The sequence below is a fragment of the Durio zibethinus genome, chromosome 14 (assembly GCF_047325235.1).
Source record: "Durio zibethinus cultivar Kanyao isolate XHJ-2024 chromosome 14, ASM4732523v1, whole genome shotgun sequence".
NCBI classification, from domain to species: Eukaryota; Viridiplantae; Streptophyta; class Magnoliopsida; order Malvales; family Malvaceae; genus Durio; species Durio zibethinus.
The window spans coordinates 15,429,786-15,451,609 of record NC_143175.1 but is presented as its reverse complement, the minus strand read 5'-3'; the positions used below and the strand labels follow the sequence as shown (position 1 = coordinate 15,451,609).

The 21,824-nt window shown below is 30.9% G+C and overlaps 2 protein-coding genes across 6 annotated transcripts; one reads left to right on the top strand and one right to left on the bottom strand.

The window, feature by feature from the left end:
- Positions 1-329: 329 nt before the first annotated feature.
- Positions 330-5,869, bottom strand: LOC111294575 (guanylyl cyclase 1-like). Of its 5 annotated transcripts, XM_089743603.1 has the most exons (11): positions 5,716-5,869; positions 5,189-5,233; positions 4,950-5,090; positions 4,693-4,817; positions 4,388-4,499; positions 3,839-3,913; positions 3,320-3,408; positions 3,005-3,066; positions 2,432-2,504; positions 1,273-1,378; positions 330-670 (listed from the first exon to the last, which is right to left on the bottom strand). In XM_089743603.1, exons 2-11 carry the CDS (start codon positions 5,204-5,206, stop codon positions 626-628), a joined length of 846 nt encoding a protein of 281 aa, XP_089599729.1. In that variant the 5' UTR covers positions 5,207-5,233; positions 5,716-5,869; the 3' UTR covers positions 330-625. The 5 variants fall into 5 exon arrangements, 4 of the variants coding, with proteins under 4 accessions (XP_089599729.1, XP_022743700.1, XP_022743698.1 ...); XM_022887965.2 differs by having other exon boundaries at positions 4,388-4,451; positions 4,950-5,233; positions 5,716-5,818; XM_022887963.2 differs by having other exon boundaries at positions 4,950-5,233; positions 5,716-5,806.
- A 12,453-nt stretch (positions 5,870-18,322) lies between these two features.
- On the top strand, positions 18,323-21,753 carry LOC111294414 (rop guanine nucleotide exchange factor 7-like). The gene is made up of 7 exons (XM_022887708.2): positions 18,323-18,840; positions 19,053-19,169; positions 19,281-19,435; positions 19,758-19,832; positions 19,938-20,228; positions 20,539-20,895; positions 20,992-21,753. Exons 1-7 carry the CDS (start codon positions 18,501-18,503, stop codon positions 21,517-21,519), a joined length of 1,863 nt encoding a protein of 620 aa, XP_022743443.1. The 5' UTR covers positions 18,323-18,500; the 3' UTR covers positions 21,520-21,753.
- Positions 21,754-21,824: the final 71 nt, after the last annotated feature.

Below are 21,824 nucleotides of genomic sequence, written 5' to 3'. Positions count from 1 at the left end.
TACATCTCATTTATCTTCGAACTCTAATCCTCCAAAATAAATTCTACTAATCGTGGAGATTAATACGTTCGGCTTATGACCAATGTGATTCGGTAGTGAAAATGGATGTAATAATTTCCTCAGTTTGAGGCTTACAGCGGCATAATTCAACTATGGAATGGAAACATTTCCACGTGTTGGCTGACAACTGATCATGAGGGCTAACCAAAAACATGAAACAATCAAGGAATGGGATCAAACGTGGACAAAAGGATAATTAAGGAGAGTCAGATTATTCGATCAAACGAAAAACATTTAATCTTCATTCATGCAAGTTCCGAACACCGAAAGAAATATAAAATACACAATTTTATTATAAACAACAATGATATTGGAATATACAATTCATATACAAAACGAAAGCACTTATTTAGTTATTTATATTTTACAAATGCGTGTAATTTGCAGATTAAAACCAAATCATTTTAGGTTGACATAAGCAACTACAACATACGAGATTATTAATCCTGCCGAGCTTCCTATACACAAGCTTGAAATATGTGCAGTAAAGAAAATGATGAGAGCAGCCTGCTGAGCGGTTCTGAGAAAAATATCAGGTTCTACTAGTATAGACCAGTGGAGAAAATCATAATACAGAGTTGCTCTGCTTCCGGCTCTCCTCAAGAGATATCTGCATCGGAACATAGCAATCGCCCAAACAAGTGATGAATAATGTTAGGCAAATACATTTCATTTTACTTCAGGCAAAGTCTGATGTAATCTGGATGAAATTTTTGATCTAGGCTCACCCCTGATATTAGATTCACACAAAATTTTCTCTCCTTTTGTAACCTTAAAAGTTGAGTTTTAAGGGCATTTGGATAGAGCAAATTTGAAGCAATCAAACGTCTCCATAAATTGAAAATCATATCACTACCTCCTGGAGACTGGAGAACAAAAAAGAAAAAGAAAAGCTTTTCGAAATCTTTGTATTTGAAAGCATAGACTCATGCATAGAATTCTCTCTTAATCTTTTTAAATCCTTGCAGGAATGAGACCCCAATTACACTATTAAATACATTGTTTAAGCAAAATACAATAATTATAGGAATAATTGAGTCATCAGCCAGACTATAACAATGAGAGGCAGTTAAAGGCTCAGTTACTGTCATTTGCATGGCAATGTGAAACAAAACATGCAGGAGAAATATTTCAACAAAATAACAACACTAATAAGGTATTATAATGCAACACAGTAAAAGCAGAAGTTTGATTGTTTTATAGGTAAATTACCAGAAGAAGATCTTCGTCAGTACCGAAGGACTTACGAGCTTCTTCAAGGGACTTTGATGAGACCCTATCACGTTTCCTGCACATATTCTTTCCCAAGTTTATGTTTCTAGCAGAAGCAAAAACAAATTTCTCAAGAACCAGCTTGCGGGGTTGATGAATTAACATCAAGGAAAATATCACTAGTAAGACATATACGACTCTGTTAACCCAATTTTATGAACACTGTGTAGCTTAACACATCTTGCTAACTATGCTTTTCCCTCATCCATAGCTGTCAGATCAACCATCTATTAGTATGCAATTACTTTGTGAAACCACAAGGTTCTAACATATAAATAAATTTAGCCAAGGATAATATCAAGAAGACAGAAGTTAATGAAACTCAATCGAAACATTCAGCTAAGGAGAACAAAAAGATGAATAGAACACAAGAAAATCAGAAAGTTTTTCACATGATAACATTTAATCATCATGCATGTCAGCACAAGGATAACAGCCCTTTTTTATAATATTAGCTAATATTGACAGATACAGGCTCATAGAAGTAACAGAGGAAGCTGACTTTCAGGAATGATAGCAATAAGAAGACACGAGTTGTTAGAAAACTAGGGAAAACAGGACATATTGAACTCCATGGTCACTGAAGTCTCCAGTCATCCACAAAAGTTTCATAATTTATGGAATATGATCTGAAATCTTGACATATTTTATGACACCACATGTATTGCTCTAATTACCAAATTATGCTATGAAAAACTTTAAAAATGTTCGCAACTTCTTATGTAAATTCAAATATGATATACTAAGATTTTTACATTTATTGTGAAATTGGTAGAAGAAATTTCCCGAATTGTAACTTGTTAGGTAATCCACCAGTCTTAGTCAATCCTAATTTTTGCTTTCTATATAATTTTTCCTGGCATTAACATCTCTGGAAAAGTGCATATTGGCATAGCATTCCATTTGCCAAGTGCTGCCTTAAGTCAAGTTTCTTAACATGCTTATTTATGAACATTAGTGTTAAAAAGTACCAACAATGCTGACCTTAAGACAGTGATTAAAATGATTATATGACCTTGAACAAAGCAAACTAAAAGAGATTATATGAGAAACATGGTAGGGAGCTGCCAAGCAGTGATGAATAAAGCTTAGATAGTACCTAGAACTTGCAGGATCTCTAATCTCAAACTCATCTGCTTTAGCATCATAGCCACATATCAGGACATAATGACCTACAAAAGAGAAAATTTCTCAATAATGAGATCAGATGTGGAATGGTTGTATAAAGTTCATGGACAATATATAAGAACACTAGACAGAATTTTGTGAAGCATCAAAAAGTTTGATCAAATGAAGAGAATTTTTGTTATAACTATGAAAAAAAATTGGGGTTCCAAGCAATAAATATGAAAATTTGATTGGTGGAGTTATAATTTAGTCTGCAACAATATCCCAAGCAGGGGAGAACCGCAAACTTCATGTCTTGCATTTGTATAAAGTAACACCATAACATAAACAAATTATCACAATGATTTCAGGCTTGATAGTGTTTAAGAAAATTATCCACAAGCATATATTTATTTGCTTGACAAAAAATTTCATCTGTTACACAGGAAACTATTTGTCATTCAAACACAAAGTACCAAGGATATGTATTCTCATTATTAGCATTCAGATTTATATTTTCAATGGGTATATGAAGAACAACGTTCTAAAAGCATGCAACACTTACCAGTGTATCCAAAATCATTGCCTTGAAATCCAGGGATGATGACATCCCCCACCCAAGACCGACTGCAATGAAGATTTTGGCAGAGGAAATCAGCACTAGAATGTCATCACTAGATAAGAAGTCATTATCATGCAAGAACTTAACCCTTTGTATAACACCTGCTCAAATACAGAGGCACAGAAAGGGGGAAATAAAAAACAGAGGAAACCAGATATATTAATATGGGGACTGCTTCATTTCATAGTCTGAAGGAAACAGCAGAAGTTGTGCAATGGTAGTCAACTAGGAAAAAAATCTAAAAAGAAGAATAGATACCTCAATTTGTACTGGTCAACCAAAGCAATTGCAATATACTTCCCTGACAAGATCCAGCTAGAGATTTCTTCTCCACTGATTGACCTGCACTGTAAAATGGGGACAGTTCAAAACCCCAAGAAAAAAGTTAAATTGAAACAAAGACCATCAAAATTATGTCATGTACAGAAAGACATAGTAAGAGAAGCTGAAATTTCCATCAGCAACAAGGCTTTTGTTTTTGTTTTCTTTTTCTTTTCAATTGGCATCAACAAGGGCCAAGGTTAAGAACTAAGCATTCAACTAAGTTTGAAGAAGCTAAAATATAGATATGAAATGAAGGAATTCAATCTGTTTAATTTCAAACATTGGACGTTACCAACCATTTTCCTTCTTTAACATGAAAATAAACTACTGCTATAAACATTTAAAAGGAAAAACTTTATCACTACAGCAATCAAATTGCAGTAAGAATATATGTTCTACCCTATAATAAATTAATGCAAAGAGATAAAAGAAAACATGGTCTTGGACGAATACCAGTATATTGATTCCAGCTTCAACTGCTTTTTGGAATAGCTTATCTACTCGAACCAGATCATTAGGCAGTTGTTCCTGCAGAATACCCAACGTAATCTCTTTTGATTATTATGTTTGCAATAATCAACTGAAAAAGATAAATCACGAGAACTTATTTCCTGAAACTACACTATCAAAACAAGGAATGGGGTGGGAAGGAGGAAACCCACAGAAAAAATTTTGGATCTAATTTCCTTCTAAGGATGCAAATCAATGAAAATATAGGCAGTGTGCCACAGATTCATGCTGCTGGAAAAATGCAGTCATGCAGAAACATTGCACAGCTAGTTAGATCTACAATAGCACAAACTAATGGAAAATCACATACTGGCTATTTAAGCAGTTAGTAAGGCATGCATACCATTTTAAATCATATAATATGGTGCATAGCTTGAAGCAATAAACAGGCATGCTAACATGACACTTGCTCATCAATTTGAACCAAGCAAAAACCCAATAATACAGACACATAGTAATTACGAAATTGCATACGGTGCAAAGGCAAATTACCTTGTAATATGTCTCACCAAAGTAGATTGGGTTAGCTCCATATGTTACAGTGTAATAGGAAAACCTAATAGAAAACTTTTGCAGTAAGTAAGCCAGATCAACGGTCCAAATGCTGCATACAAGATGTCAACAATAATATTCATCAGAAATGGCTTGTATCAACTTATTTATCCAAATACAGCCTATCTTAAAGATTAAATGAAATGGTAGGAAGTTACATCATGTCCAAATTTTCCTAGTTTTATATAGTTCTTCTCATAAAATAATCAAATAAAAGTTTTAACTTCTTTGTAATGATAACATACCTAGTTGTGCAACAAAGCTTGGACAGGTTCTTAATACTACAATCACTAACGCCAACAGTAGTCAAAGCCATCAAAACACAAGCAAGTCCACAGTCCCAAGAGAACAGCTGGTTTATATGTGGAACCTATAAAAACCAAAGTACAGTTTAGACAAACAAATACCAATTACAATTTTCCAGAAGTAGAAACCCTATCTATCGAAACATAAACAAAATAAACTTGCAACGCAAGGAAACTTAAAACCCTAATGCACTCACTTGAACAAAATGTGATTGAGGCAATACTGCTTTGTAGCCAATTCGATTATCAGATGGCAGCTCAAAAGGGCAGCATCCTGCTGCCACATTCAAGTGATCCCCATCTTTTTCTTCTTTGTCTTCTTCGTCTGTTTTAAGAATCTTGTTCAACAAAAAATATAAAGGCCACATCAGGTGACACCCCCCCTTGATTAAATTACAATAATGCCACTGGGCGGTTATTTAATCAGTTATAAAACCTTCAACAACAACACCATCAATTCTACTTCCTCTTGTAGCTTTTCCTGCACAAAAAATATATATATATATAATAATAATAAAATCAAAATAATGAATTTTCTGTGCTGTTTTGACAATTAATACTTATTCATAATAACTAATACTCACTCATAGCTTCCTAAATTAGGTTAAATTAAGAATCTTGATTAGGTTGATGTTAAAATTAGCATTTTAAAAAAAAAAAATTAGCGGTTTTGAAGCTTTTTACAGTCTGATTATACAGAAAATGAGGTTAGTTAATTAATTAATGGAAAAGTAACCTAATAAAAGCAACAAATTGAGGGAAAAACAAAATAGAGAGAATCAAATGCTTCCAAAAAGTCAAACAGAATGTTAATAATAGCAATAATAATAAATTCTTAATTTCTGATCTAGAAGACGAAATATGAACTAAGAATTATTAATCGAAAATGGAAGAAAATCAGTTAAATTAAGAGCGAAAATTAAAAGAGAAAATAGATATAAACGGATAAATAAAATAAAATACCTTTGAGAGGGAAAATAAGAAGGGAGACGATAGGCTTTTTTTTTTGGGGGGGGGGGGGGGGGGGTTCGTTTTGCCTGAGAATGGGAGAAAAAGCAGAGACTTTCAACTGTTGGAGTCAGGCTGGTGACTTTCTCTTTTCTATTTTTTTTTTAAAATTTCTTTTCTTTTTTTTTGTTGTTAGTTCCTTTTATGTTTTTTCAAGTTCGAGAAACAAACATGAAAACGATTTTGCTGGAGAACGTGACATGTGGTGGTATTTCATTGGGTCTTTGAGAAAAAAAAAAGAAAAAAGAAAATATAAAGGTTTCAACTTTTTTATTTGAGTGACAAGTGGGCTAGCTCGTCTGTTTTGGTGTGGATAATTCTAGAATTAATTTTTCAATTAAAAATTACCATTAATTGGGCCTAATTGGTGTTAATTTGGTCCGTGAAGGTGACCCATAAATATCTTGTTTTTGGTCTGATTCGGATCATAATTTGGGGCCTGAAGGTGAGCCCAGACTGAATCGTCCAAGTCCAAACCTGGGAGGCTGAAGCCTAGCCCTGATTTTATTATGGAATGCATTTTTATCCTTTAACTTTTGATCATCTTTTAACTATATTAAAAAATATAGAATAAAAAAATGAATGAATTTTTGGATCTATCAATGCAAGAAAAGTGGTAAATCTAAACATTATCTCTTATTATTAATTAAAAATACTTTCTCTTAATGCACTCGTGAACCTCAAATATACATATGAGTTGTATATTATTTCTTTTCACTTGGTAAGATAATAATTCAGAATAAAAAAAAAAAAAACCATAAATGCTAGAATTGTTTGTCAATAAAGCCTTGTATCATGGAAGAAAATGAAAGTAATACATAAACTTCTTAGTTCTCATGAAGATTAATTTTTTTTGGTTGATTAATTTTTGGATTAGTTAAAATATCATTAAAATTGATATTTGAAAGTTATAAATTTAAAGGAATTTAGGAGCATAATATCTTGGATTTAGGGTAGATTAAAAATTACAAAAAAAAAAAAAGATTAAGGCTTTTTTAGAATGGTTTTGGATTGGATTAGACTTAAATAACCTTGTGAGGCTCTCACATGGATGTGCTAGTTATATGGTTTTCCTTGAATAATAAAAAATAGTTAATAGTAGAAAACAAATTTCATTTCATTTCAATTCAGCACAGCTAGGTCATTCATTTGTATGATAAATAATAGTCCATATATAGTCCCTTTTAGAGTTGAGAGGGTCCCAAATTTGTGTTACTCAAAAGCTAGTTAATAATAGATGGAATCATCCATAAAAGGGTGGACCATTCTCAGTTTTTAAAACCTTAATTTGGGGACTGAGAGTGGTTAGAGGTGGGGACCTTAGCTCCATAATAATGCAAATAGAAACTTTGGAAGATAAAATATACTTTTTTTTTTTCTGCCATGCAAAAGGGCAGTGTTGAAAAATTGCTGACATAAAGAATGAACTACTTTATCAAAAACCTTGTCTAGTCTAGTAGCGTTATAAAGATTGAATAGAGAAGGCGGGATGTGGGAATGTAATGTAAGGAATGAATTTTAGAAAAGTAAACTCTCTTCATATATCGTATAAAACGGTTCGTACGAAAATTCAGACCAAAAGTAAGAAATGGGGCTTTATTTTCTTTTATTTTTTTGTTTTTTTTAAAGGAGAGCAAACGCTCAAAGGGAAAAAAAAAAAAAAAAAGAAAAGGATGAGATTAAAACTCACATTCATATTTTTAAAAAAAATTTTAATCACTAAATCAAAAGATGAAAGATAAAATGTGATTTATTTTTAAACAACAATAGAGATCAAAATAGAAGATAAAAGAATAGTCAGTCATAGGACAGCCAAAAGGAGAAAGTAGTTTATGTCTTTTTTCGCCTCTAAACGGCTATATTATCACAAAAAATCTTTACCCTTTAATCAAATCCCCAAACCCCATTTACCATTCAGCCCTTCATCTGCCTTTGCTATTCTGTCTTTTGCAAACAAACCATCTCTTTTAATTTTCTCAACTGTTAAATTACACCGCCAATTTTATGGATGCCAGATAGCCATCAAGTCTTTATATTAACCGTTATAAATGGTAGTTAGATTTGTAATTTACAATAGCCATTGGTGGGCTGCTCCTGGCAATTAAATCCTGCTGATATCTTGCGAGTAAAATTTTTGTGGAGTACCACATTACATTTCCCCTTATTTACTTTTTTAAAATTACCCTTTTGTTTTCACACATTTGTGTTTTTCTTCAATTGTACTTTCACTTTTAAATTAGTTTTTTTTTTTTTTTAATTGTTGTAAGATCTGATTTTTTTTACTTGAACCTTTTTTAAATTATATTATTTCATATTAAGGTGTTTTATTCTCGAATCATTTCTCACAAGATAAATCTTGATTAACAAAAAAGAAAAAAAAATCATCTCTTTACTAACTAGACTGATCTTAATGGGTGCAAATAGAGATTGTTAGTTTGGAAATGAGACTTTTTCCTTACTAGGTTTATATCTTAATAGAATGGTTAATTGTTAGTTGTCTGTTGAAGTTCTCCAGAATTTTTACTGTCATATGTTACAGCTTTGTATGGTGTGACTCATTTTTATGACTTACTTTGTTGGATATGTCTTTTTTCATTTATTTTCATTTCTTTCCATATTGGGATTATTTAATTTTGTTCCATGAGTCTTTCTACTAACTTAATAATTCTTGAATTTTTAACTACTTTTTTTAATAAAAGGAGTTACAATTTGAGAATATAAAAAAAGATTGCGGATATTAGGATTTAAATATCATATATATTTGATGATATTTTTTAAGAATAATAGTATGGACTAATTAAATTAAGTTTTAAATTATTTTATATATATTGATTAATTGAAAGTTACTCCAAAAACAAATATATCAAAGAACTTTGATTGAATTTCAAGTTTCAATCCTTTGATATGTGACAATATTAGATAATTGCACTGAATTTTTTTTTCTTTTTAACCCTTTAGAATGGTTGGCCTTAATTACGGCCAAGTTGTGTTTTAATGACAAATTAATTGAAAAAAGAAAAAGGAATAATGAACAAGTGAGTCCCATTGATTAATAACATGCGCCGGATTGAACAAATTAACATCTTTTAAAATTCACAACTAAACTATAACCTACCACAACTTTTACATTAATTTCAACTTTCCTTCATTTTCCTTTTAAAAAGCCTATGGACATAAAATCATTATTGTAAATTTTGTTTTGGTATTAGTTGATAGGTTGATATGTTTTAGTTATTTTAAATTATGATACACTTAAAGATAATTTTTCGTATTGAATTTGATATCGAATAATATCAATTATTTTTGTTTGTTTCGGTCGATACATAAATATAAAATATGTTTTATAATTTTTAATTTATCTTTTTTTTTTATTTTTTCTAACCTAATAAAAATAAAAGTAATGAACAAAATAATCTTTAATAGTTGAATTTTTCTATTTTTTTACTGTAATTTGTTTTCTTTTATACTTTATTTTTTAAAACAAAATTCATAAATATTTTAATCTTTTCTAAGAAGGCAATTGTGTTCTCTCTTTAAAGTTTAAGAATCCTAAAGCTAAAATTTTTCTTTTAATTTTTTTGTTTTTATCTTAATATATTTTTACATAAAAAAGGAAAATATTTATTTAAATATCATATGATTAGATCAAGTGTTTAAAATATTATGATAAATTGATGATATTATTTGTTATACTTTTAAACTTATTTATTTGGTTTTTTAAGATATTGTATATTTATTTTACATATTATTAGTAGTATTATTATGTGCAAACCCATTTATATTTATAAATATATTTGTTTTAAATAAAAAATTTGAAATAATATACCAAAACAACAAATATTGATATGTACTATTTAAAAAAGAATAAAAAAATTATATATTACGATATCAACAACCTTACATAAAACACTAATAACATAATATTCCATGTGTTTAAAAGTTTAAGGGGGGATCACTTTTATTTTTACAACTTTGAATAACTTAAAAAGATCAGTTGTTATTATCTTGAATCATTTCTATAATTACACCCAAAATCACTAACTAATAGCAGTAAAAATGATTTTATTGAGGTTTATTTTCTTTAGAAATTAAAGAAGAATAAAAGTGATTATTTTCGATATAATTTATAAAATTATTTGTCAATGAATGAAATTAAAAAAAATTCAATTTTTTTTGTGTAAATAGAATAAAATATATTGAAATACTAAAAGGATTTATATTTGATGTATTAACGGTATATAAATTTTATACACCATTAGTGAATCATAATACTAGCTCATTAATGAGATGAATTAGATAATATCACTTTATTAATAAGTAAGATTTTTTAAAAAATTAATTTTTTATATATTTATTTTAAAAGTTGATATTTATTCATTAATGAAGTGCATGATCTAATTAATTGATAATGTATAAAATTTATATACTAACAATGTATCAAATATAAACTCTTATTAAAACACCAAATTTAGTTTATTTTATGTAAAATCCACTTGTGTAGTTTTTCAACTTTATCATCAATTTATGATTTTTTTGAATCTACTATTTTTTAAAAAATTTTTATTTGCTATGAAATATTCAAATTTACTACTTTAAATTTTTTTAAAAAATAAAAAACCTTTAGTGACACATTAATTTTGTCACTGTCACTATGAAAAACTAAAAAATATATAGGTAAAAGGATAAAAAAAAATTTAAAACAAAAATTTAATCATCATTTTAAGTTTTTGATATTTTATTGCAATCAATTAAATCTTAAATCTTTTATTTTTAATTAATTGAACCCTTAAATATATATTTTCGCCAAATTAAACATTTAAACATCTATTTTCATTTAATTAAGTCATCTATTGGATAAAAACAATTAACTATTTTTCCTAAAAGAAGGACTCCATTGATGAAAATAAATATTTGATAATTTAATTAATTGCAAAATCCAATAAGAACTTGAATGATAATTGAATTTTAGTTTAGCGATTTTTTTATCCTTTTGCCAAAAATTTACTACCCTAGCATTTTTGAAGACAAGTTAAAAACGTAAGCTCACATGGTTTGACACATCTATAAGCTCTAAAATGGGGCTTTTAAATACACTTTAGTTTTTACTTTTCATACTCATTTTTTTCCAAAAATTTTTATAACTGAAATTATATAATTATTATTCTCACAAGTTTATGGACATGCAACTCTAGTAAGTTTTAGAACTTATCGAAATTCATTTTTGAAAAATTATAAAACTTACTGAAAATGGATTTTTGAAAAGTAATGTAATTTTTTAAAAATCCATTTTCGTAAAAGAAGTTTATAAAATTTATAAGAAAAATTATAAAAAAGGAATTTTATTAAAATTTTTTTATTAATTGATGTAATAAAAATTATTATTAAAAAAAACTACAAATTGTTTATAGATGCAATATTATATTCATTACTCAATAGTAGGCATACTAGAATCCATGGATACAATTAAGCTAATAACATTTGGTATTTCCTTTACCTAGATCCTATCCTCTAGTAAATCCAAGCTACTTTTTGCTAGCCTATTTGATGTTGCATTTCCATTTCTTAGAGTGTGTTGGACTAAACATTCATCAAATTGATGCTGAAAGCAATTTGATGTTGACAATGAGTGATTGAGTTATTTAGGGCTAATGGATACAGAAACTACAAGAACATTTTAAAAGGGCCTCATGAAAATGGATAACTTATAGAATAGAATGGGCTGTAAAATAGGGATTAGTTATTCAATTGCAAGGAATAAAGCTCACTACCAAGAACAATCTCCAAGGGATACATAAACCACCACCCTTAGAATACTAAATATAGAACTATAAAAGTTCACAATTTTAAGAAATCAACTTAAGAGATATAGAACTTAAAATAATTTAAAAGATTGCTTAAGGATAAACAAACTCTATTATCTCTAGTATAAGAAATAATACAAAATAAATAGGCTTGGAACATCCATCTAAGCATAGAAACTTTAAAGACTACCTTTCTTTGGGTTGTTGAATTGATGGGATTACTTTCAATTTTATCTTGCTGAAATGGTGTCTAAAATCATGAGACTTGCATGTGAATACAATAATCTACAGTGTGAACACATTAGCTAACCATTAACTCATGCAAATTATAACCTTTTCACATTGACAATGTGCCTAATATCTGGCATCTAGGTTTATCCATGCATTTGCCTATAATCCCATCTATCTTCATACTTTTATTTTCTAGCTAGTGTGAACACAATTTCTCTAGTTCAACCTAAGTATTTCTACATTTGTTAAGTGGATTAAGAACAAGGATAGGCTCATCTTAGCTTTGGGTAAGTTTTTTTTAGTTTCAGCCTAAATTGTAAAATATATTGATAATCCGGTGTCAATTTTTTCTAGTTGGAAAAGACTTATCCTTAAGTTTGAATTTGTCTCTTCACGATCATAGGGTGACAAATTAGAACCCTTAAAGGTGAAAGATACTCCACAAATGTCGAGAAGCTTTATCTTGTAGGTACTTTTCCTTATGCGTTGGAGAACTCTAAATAGACCATCTGCCTTAAGCTGTAACTTGTCAAACTTTCATGGTGGAAACCTCTCTTTGCACTAGTGAATCCATACCAAATCACCTTCTTTAAACTCTACATGTCTTTGATGCTTGTTTGTTGCCTTTTTATATTTCTCATTTTATTGCAAAATCATAGCTTTCATTTGCTCATGCAACTATTTGCTACCCTTCGTTATTTTCTTTGCATCTCTAATAAATTGTTAATTAGTAGGGAGAGGAACTAAATCTAAAAGGCTAATTGGATTCTTTCTATACACCACCTTAAAAAGGCTACAACCAGTGGGTTAGTTTGATGAGTGAGGGCAAACTCTACTTGAGGTAAAATAAGATCCTATTGCCTAATGTTCTTTTTCACATAACTTTTTAAAAGGTTACCCCAAGCTACTGTTAGTCACTTTCATTTAACCATCTGTTTGAGGATGATGAGAAGAACTATGCTTGAAATTGGTGCCAAGCTTTCTTCAAAGAATACGTTAAAAGTGACTAAAAAACTTAAAATCCTGATCAGACACCATGGGTTTAGAAACTCCATGTAGCCTCATAATTTTCCTAAAATACATATAAAAAACATAAAAAGTTTTATAGTTTTGGTACAAGGAACAAAATGTGCCATCTTTGAAAACTATTCCATAACCACCTTGGTGGAGTCTTTGTTTCTTTGAATTCTTAGTAGTCCCATTACAAAGTCCAAACTAACATCCTCTTAAGGAGCATTAGGCACGAGTAATAGGGTATACAATCTAGTGTTTTGACTGTGACTTTTGGTAATATGGCACACATAAATTGTTCAAGGTGTTTCACCACATCCCTTTCTATTCTTAGCCAGTAAAACTTGTCTTGTAAAAGAGTAAGTGTCTTGTTTTTTCAAAGTGTCCACTTAATGCCCCATTATGAGCCTTGATGATAAGGCCTATCTCAAGAAACATGAAAGAATGCAAATGTTATTAGCCTTAAGGAGATATCCATCATACAACAAAGGTTAGTCGTGCAGTCCTTGCTTACATTCTTTTCAAATTCGATCAAAATAAGGGTTTGCCTCATAAAACCCTTTGATCATATCAAATCCAATAACTTCAACAACCATAGTTCTTAATAATGAGTGCTTTCAGCTTAAAGTATCTGCCATCACATTTTCAGTTCCTAACTTGTGCTTGATAATGAAGTTATAGGCTTAAAGGAACTTCACCCAAGCTGAATGCCTTTGGTTGAACTTATGTTAACTATTGATAAACTTCAAGACCTTATGGTCTGAATATAAGACAAATGACTTGCCAAGGAGATATTGACTCAAATGGAATAAAGCTCTATTTATGGCATAAAACTTTTTATCATAGGTTGAATACTTTTTATTGGCTTTACTAAGCTTTTCACTGAAAAATGTAATAGGATTTCCTTCTTAGCTTAAAATAGCACCTATTCTTGAATTGGGTGCATCACATTTCATCTCACACACTTGATCAAAATCTAGTAAAGATAAGATGAGAGTTTCGATAATCCTCATATTAATAAGCTCAAAGTTGTGTTGGGCTTCTTTTGTCTATTTAAAAGCTTTATTCTTCAAACATTTGGTGATAAGAGCCACAATGAAGCTAAAACCCTTAATGAAACACCTATAAAAAGATGCAAGACAATGGAAGCTTCGAATGTCATGTAAAGATGCTAGTGTTAACCAATTTAAAATTGTTTCAACCTTGTTACGATCCATCTTTATTCCTTCATTTGACACCAAAAATCTTAGAAACACAAGGTTAGAAGTAAAGAACTTACATTTTTTAAGGTTAGCATAAAGCTTTTGCTCGCTCAATATACAAAATAGCTTGTATAGATGACTTAAGGTTGGTCTTCATCTTTGCTGTACACCAAAATATCATTAAAATATACTACTACAAATATGTCATACAAGATTTAAGGATATGATTCATAAATTTCATAAAAATACTAAGAGTATTGGATAAACCAAAATGCATTACCATCTATTTGTAGAGACCATCTTTTATCTTGAAGGTTATTTTTCACTTATCTCTCAGCCTCGTTTTGATTTGATGATAGCCATTACACAAGTCTATCTTAAAAAAATAGTTGCCCCATGTAGTTGGTCTAGCAAGTTATCTAAGCATGGGATAGGAAAATGATAATCAATTGTGATTTTGTTGACTACCTTATTGTCCATACACATGCGCCATGATCTATTCTTCTGAGGCACCAAAAAGGCTAAGATTACATAAGGGCTCATGCTTTCGCGTTTATTCTTTTTCTTACCAATTCATCAACTTGGCATTACAACTTTTCATGCTCTTTAGGGCTCATATTATAAGCTACCTTATTAGGTAGAATAGCTCTTAGGATGAGATCTATGCAATATTGAATGTCCCTCATTGGTGGTAGACTAGTTGATAACTTTTATTAAACAACATTTTAAAATTCTTCCAACAATGGTTTTATGATTATAGGAAGCTTCTTATTATCTTTATTCTCCTTAATTAGCACTAGTGTATACATAATGCCACCCATTTCAATATCATTATTGCAATTGGCCTAGGTAAAAAAGCTAAGTTTTTATCTTTTGGTTGGCTTTGGCATAGTTATTGGTTTGGTAAGACCTAGAATGATTTTGCATCTATATTTTAACAAATGTGTAAATGTTACGATTGCTATCATAAAAAATCCTCCTATCATAATGCTAAAGTCTTCCAAGTAGCAAATGACAAATATCTATAGGAGCTATATCACGCCACATTTCATCTTTGTATTATTTTTATATGGAAAAAAAAAACCAAACACCTTTTGTTGACCTTAATTTCTTTCCTCTTTTACAATTAAAATATCTTATATGGTTATGGATGATCCACCATTTTAAGGCCTACATCTGTATCATAAAAGTAGAAACAACATTTTTAAAGCTTCCATTATCGATTATAACATCACATATCTTATCGTGGATAGTACGCTAAATGTGGAACACATTTTTGTGCTACCTATATTTTTTTTTTAGCAAATGCGATGCTCAAGTTACATTGTGTGACTAAGGATGCTCCATAATCATCATAGGTTACCTCTTCCTCCTCTTCAAAATCTTGATTCTCTTTAACTAGCTCATAATCATTTTTTTCCAAGTTTTCCTCCACTAGTGTCACAATATTTTGGTTTGGGCATTTTGAAGCAATGTATCCAAGCCCTTAATATTTAAAACATCTTTTGATTTATATGCTAGATTGAGGCTTGTTAGTTAAGACTCATTTTTCTTTTAGGGCTATTTTAGAATGGGCTTAAAAGAAACAATAGTTTTGGATGAGCCATCTCTATTGATATAACCTTTTCAAGACTTAAATCTAAGTTGCTATCATAGGCCTTCTTTTATTACCTTTCCACCTTAAAGGCAAGCTTGCATAAGTTGTTAAAAGTCTAATAGGGTTGTAACTACATCAATTGGCTATCTCTCTCTTTAACATTTTAAGATACAGTGCAATAGTCTACTCTTATTGTTTCACTAATTCATATTTCAACATAAAGTAATCAAACTCAGTCGTATACATTTCTTCTGAGAGATCGTTTTTTTCAAATTATGGAGCCTAAAAAAGATGTCTTGCTAAAAGTTATTTGAGAGATCCTCTTCAATTCTCTCTTCATTTTTTCCCAAATTACAATTTTGCTTCTACCATTTGTCTCCCTTTACTTCTTCAAAATTTTTCACTAAAAGGATGCATGTTTTCTAAGCTTGATGGCTACTAGCTTTATCTTATGGTGCTCGAGGGCATCATGGTATTCAAAGATGCATTCCACTATGTGCAATCAATCTAAGAACTCTTCAGGCTATGTTTTCCCTTCGAACTCAAAAATTTTTATATTCGGGCTAAACATGTTGTGTTAAGGTTAGTTTCTACATAGGTGATCTCTCACTTGTCTTAGGTGAAGTGGGGTGCTATCATCAGAATCGATGCTATTTTAATGATATCGATTAGCCTTTTTTTTTTCTTTTCATTCCTCATTCCTTGTGCCTTATCACCTCTTTTTTTTTTTTGCATGAGCAACTATTGTTGTAATTGGAGGATTTGTTATTGCATCTCCTATATTAAGGCATCTCTTGGGTTGATAAATGGAGCTGCTACAATTTTGGTGTCGATTTCAACATCTTCTATTGGTGTTTGATGATGATGACTTGTCATAGCTCTAATACTAATTTGATACCAATAATGAGTAGTTAAGTTATTTAGGGCTGATGGATACAGAAACTATAAGAACACTTTAAAAGGGCCTTACAGAAATGGATAACTAATAGAATGGAATAGGCTATGTAAAATAGATATTAGTTATTAAATTGCAAGAAACAAAACTTACCACCAAGAACAATCTTTTAAGGATACAAAAATCACCATCTTAGGAATACTATGCTTGGACTTAGAACTATAGAAGTTCAACACTATAGAAAATTCACCTAAGAGATAAAAACTATAAGAACAATTTAAAAGATTGTTTAAGGATAAACAAACTCTACTCTCCCTAGTACAAGTAATAACTAAAAATAAATAGGCTTGAAACATCTCTCTAAGCATAAGTACTTCAAAGATAGACTTTTTTTGGGTTGTTGAATTGATAAGATTACCTTTAATTTTGTCTTGCTGAAATGGGGCCTAAAATTATGGGATTTGAATTGAATACAATAATCTACAGTGTGAACATAATGAGCTGCCCATTAATTCATGCAAATTATAGCTTTTTCACATTGACAATGTGCCTAATATCTGGTCTCTAAGTTCATCCGTATATCTATATGTAATCTCAATCATCTTTATACTTTTTTTTTAGCTAGTGTGAACACAATCTCTCTAGTCCAGTTTACATTATTTTTGTATTTGTTTAGTGGATTAAGACTAAGGATATGCACGTCTTAACTTTAGATAACTCTTTTTTAGTTTCAGCCCAAATTGTAAAATGTGTTGATACTTCGGTATCACAAATTGCCTCGTCTAATTTCTCATATCGAGCATAATTGGATCTATGTCTGATAGGTCCCCATCCTTTTTCAATAAGCTTTTAACCACTATCATGGCATCACTTTTTAAGATAATTCTCCTACATCCTATATCAAACGCTCGTTCCATTGCTCTCACCGTTACCAATGCTTCTATCACACATGCATCAATTGCTTGTTGGCCCTTGAACGCTGTAGTTCTTACCACCTAGCCCTTGTGATCTCTTATAATAAATTTTATCTATCCATATTTTTTTGTTAATTCTATCAATCATAAATTTTAAAATTAATAGACAAGAAGTTGATTTTATTATTTTAACCTTAGAAAATGAATAAAATTTTATGGGGTCATAATTAAATATTTTATCTCTTGATTTTATAAAGGTTGATGAATGAACTACTATGTTTGATTAACATCTAAGAGTTAAAACTCTTTAACACTGTATAAGTAATATTATTAAATATTACATAATTTTTTTCAAAATCTTATATGCTAATTAGAGAAACCTATCATGATAAGTAGATAAAGAAATTTTTAGAAAAGTTCAATTTAGTTAGACTATTATAAAATTTTAATAATCAATATAAAAAAATTTTATTAAAAAATGATGAATTTTAAATTTATAAAAAAATTAAAATTATTATTTTATTCTTAATTTATTTAGGATCTCATAAAATTTTATTTTTTAAGATTAAAATAGTAAAATTAAAATTTTTTATTAATTTTAATTTATGATTTTTTTCAATAATAAATTTTTTTATTATACTAATTAATAAAAATTTTTCTTAAAAACTTTTTACCAAGACTCATGAAAATTCATTTTTAATAAGTTATAAAATTTATGAAATATGATTAATATTTGAAAATTTACAAAAATAAATAATTAAATAATTTCACTTATAAAAATTTTAAAAAATAAAAATAAAAAGGTGATGTATTTAGAATCTCTCTAACTCTTGCAGACAGAAAAGCAAATCCAACAAACCCAACGATCAAAAACCAACTTTTCAAAGATAGTCGTTACCCAAATGGCACGTGTCCATCTGCTCTTCTTCTTCTGAAAGTTCAAAAATCAAATCTTTTTACTCTCCCACCCCTACCCCCAGCAACCCTCTTCTCTTTGTGACGCAAAGACTTGGCTTTTTTTTTTTTTTTGTATATGTTTTTCAGAGATAAGGAAAAAGGGTAGTTAGTTAAGTTAGCACCTTTTCAAATATGGAGGCTTTGTTGAAGAAGAAAGATGATTGGACTGTGAGTGAGTTGAGTAGTTATAATAGTGGTGAGTCTAAAGAGAGTAGTAGTAGTAGTAGTAGTTCCAGTGAGTCAAGTTCAGGGGATTTGGTTGACAAAGTTAAGGTTAATAATAAGGCTAGAGGGTCAGGGTCTGCTTCAGCTTCACCTCCTCTTCTTTTGGGTTGGCCTATAATGACAGCTATTCCTCCTTCTCCTCCTCCTATAGTGTCCAAGAATTCATATGTTTCTAATGGAAATGGAAATGAAGACAAGATCAGTAATGACGAAGACAAATTTAAAAATCTGGTTTCAAAGATTAATGGTTAGTAACGTTGCTTTTAAGTTTAAATTTTTGGATTTTGGCTTTCTGGCGTTTGGTTTGGTAGGCAGAGGTAGCTTTCTGCCATTCCATAAATCCCACATGAATTTGTTTTCTTTAAGATGGTTTTGGTTTCGGGTTTGGTCAATTTAGACCAAACTTTGATTTATTTTTTTTTTAAGTCTAATTCTTGTTCTTTTTGGAATTTTGAGTAGAGATCGATATGATGAAGGAAAGATTTGCAAAATTGTTGCTAGGTGAAGACATGTCAGGGTCAGGAAAAGGGGTTTGCACAGCTTTGGCTATTTCAAATGCTATTACCAATCTCTGTGGTATGCTCTCTCTCTCTCTCTCTGAACTTATGGATTTTTGGGGTTCTTGTTCCAATTCATTTGATTTTGTTCGTTTGTGGACTTTATTCAATTTGCAAATACTACATGTAGCTACTATATTTGGGCAATTATGGAGATTAGAGCCTATACCTGAGGAAAAGAAATCCATTTGGAAAAGAGAGATGGAGTGGCTTGTTTGCGTTGGTGACCACATTGTTGAGTTGATACCTTCTTGGCAAAATTTTCCAGATGGAAGTAAGCTTGAGGTAATGGTCATCTTTGGAAGTAGTCCAGAATCATTTTTGGTTATATTAACAGGAAAAAAAAGAAGAAGAATTTCAGAATCATGAGAAATTTTAAAAGTTACTTTCTCAATCTGTACATCCTCTTTGGTTGCAGTCAGCTGAGAAAGCATGGAAAAAGAGAATATCTTTTAATCTTTTGAAATTTTCACTGTTTGTAATTGAAAGCTAAATTCAGCTGTTTTTTTAGCTATGAAACTCAACAATCAGAGAGCATATTTCCAAATCAGATGGTACCCAATTTACAGTTTCTTGTCATTTAACTGTTTCATCCATTTTTTCATAGGTCATGACTTGCAGGCCTAGATCAGATATTTTCATCAATCTCCCCGCCCTGCGTAAACTAGATAATATGCTTCTGGTAAGAACTAACAATGCTTGCTTTATGGTTCATGGTTGTCTTTAATTTTGGGTAAATGACTAAACGTTCATTTTTAAAACTATAAGCTGGCTTTTGCTGTGGCAGGATATATTAGATAATTTCACCAACACAGACTTTTGGTATGTGGACCAAGGCATTATAGCCCCAGATGCTGATGGGTCAGTCTCCTTTCGGAAGACACTGCAACGTCAGGAGGACAAGTGGTGGCTACCTGTGCCCCGTGTGCCTACAAGCGGTCTAAGTGATAATTCAAGAAAGCAATTGAATCACACGCGTGAGTGCACAAATCAAATATTGAAAGCTGCTATGGCCATCAACAGCATTTCATTATCAGAAATGGAAGTTCCAGACTCATACTTGGACACTCTTCCAAAGGTCTGAAAATTAGACATAATTTGATGTCTTGTTATGTCTTCTGTTCATACTGCATTTAGGTAGATGGACAATGCCAAAAGTTCCTACTTGATCTCTTAAATATTGCAAACTGTTTGTTAGTTATGCCACCTACCTCCATTAGAAGAAGAATAATATTTTATCAATCGATGTTGCTGCTTTCAAGCTACTGAGCCACCTTGTTTAATTGTTATATGTCAAATATAGATGACAAAATTCTACCTTGGTTAGTTATTTACCTTATTCTATTCAAAGGTGATGTGACATTTAGTTTTCCAAAATTTTGTTGCAGAATGGAAGAGCTTGTCTAGGAGGCCTAATTTATAGGTATGTTACATCTGATCAATTCTCAGAAGAGTGCCTGCTTGATTTCCTTGATCTATCCTCTGAACATGTTGCTCTTGAGATTGCAAACCGTGTCGAAGCCTCAATATATGTGTGGCGTCGAAGATCTTACTTGAAGCCCCCAATCAATCCAAGCCGATCTACTACAAAATCGTCATGGGAAATGGTAAAAGACCTAATGGTTGATGGAGACAGGAGAGAATTTCTAACAGAAAGAGCTGAAAGTCTACTGCTTTGCTTGAAGCAGCGATTTCCTGGTTTGACTCAAACTGCTTTGGATACCAGCAAAATCCAGTGCAACAAGGTTTGAATCCATTTTCCAAAAGTATCTGGTTTTGCCGCAGGCTACTTTACTCTCCCTCCAAATGCTATTCGATTATAACTTATTTCAAACTTTCAGGATATTGGCAAGTCCATCCTTGAAAGCTATTCGAGAGTTCTTGAAAGCCTGGCATATAACATTGTGGCACGCATTGATGATGTATTATATGTAGATGACTTAACCAAACATTCGGAAAAGTTGTCATCGATTCCTACAGTTAGTGCAATTGCACACAAAAAGGTTTCAATCCCATATTCGGTGCCTGTCTCGAGCACTCTGTACAAAACAGCAATCACGACATCAAGCTTTTCACCTGCACCGCTGATCAGCCCTGCAAGGGGAGAGAAAACTCCTTTTCTCAAGGAGAACAACAACAGCAAGCCTCACCGCCGTGGCTTTGGAGTGAAGAGGATCTTGACTAATTATCTTGGAGTTGATTCAAAAGCAAAGATATGTGGCAATCCAATTGATGGTTCATCAGTTCTGAACTCTAACAGTATAGAGAGCTCACGGAATCAAAAGGATCAAGTTACATTAAAACAATCATCAGCATACCAGAATGTGATCAGAGCACGCCAAAATCCTCTGCGATACACTGTCACATGAGATTTTGCTTGGAATAATTAATGACAGAAAACTTCTGGTTGTAGAAAATACTTTGACATTTCATTTTTTTTTTCTTGGTTGTGTTCCTCATTCTTGTTATTGTGAAGCAGTGCTAATTGTATCAAAACAGCCTACCTTTCTTTTTTTTTTTTTTTGTTTTTTATAGGGTGTTAACTGTGTGTTAATGTGAATGTAACTGCGATAAGATAAAAATATAGTCATTAGATGTTTCTTCACATTCTCTCTTTAACCTTGAATTCAACCTTGAAATGGGGCTTATTGTTCATAAATAGGAGCATTCCGAG

Coding starts and splice junctions, on each gene's coding strand:
- LOC111294575 (XM_022887963.2), bottom strand. CDS start 5,120: ATGTGGCCTTTATATTTTTTGTTGAACAAGATTCTTAAAACAGACGAA. Junction 3,409..3,838: donor AAGCTGGAATCAATATACTG/GTATTCGTCCAA, acceptor CCCATTTTACAG/TGCAGGTCAATCAGTGGAGA. Junction 3,067..3,319: donor GTTGACCAGTACAAATTGAG/GTATCTATTCTT, acceptor TCTTCATTGCAG/TCGGTCTTGGGTGGGGGATG.
- LOC111294414 (XM_022887708.2), top strand. CDS start 18,501: ATGGAGGCTTTGTTGAAGAAGAAAGATGATTGGACTGTGAGTGAGTTG. Junction 18,841..19,052: donor TCTGGTTTCAAAGATTAATG/GTTAGTAACGTT, acceptor AATTTTGAGTAG/AGATCGATATGATGAAGGAA. Junction 20,229..20,538: donor ACTTGGACACTCTTCCAAAG/GTCTGAAAATTA, acceptor ATTTTGTTGCAG/AATGGAAGAGCTTGTCTAGG.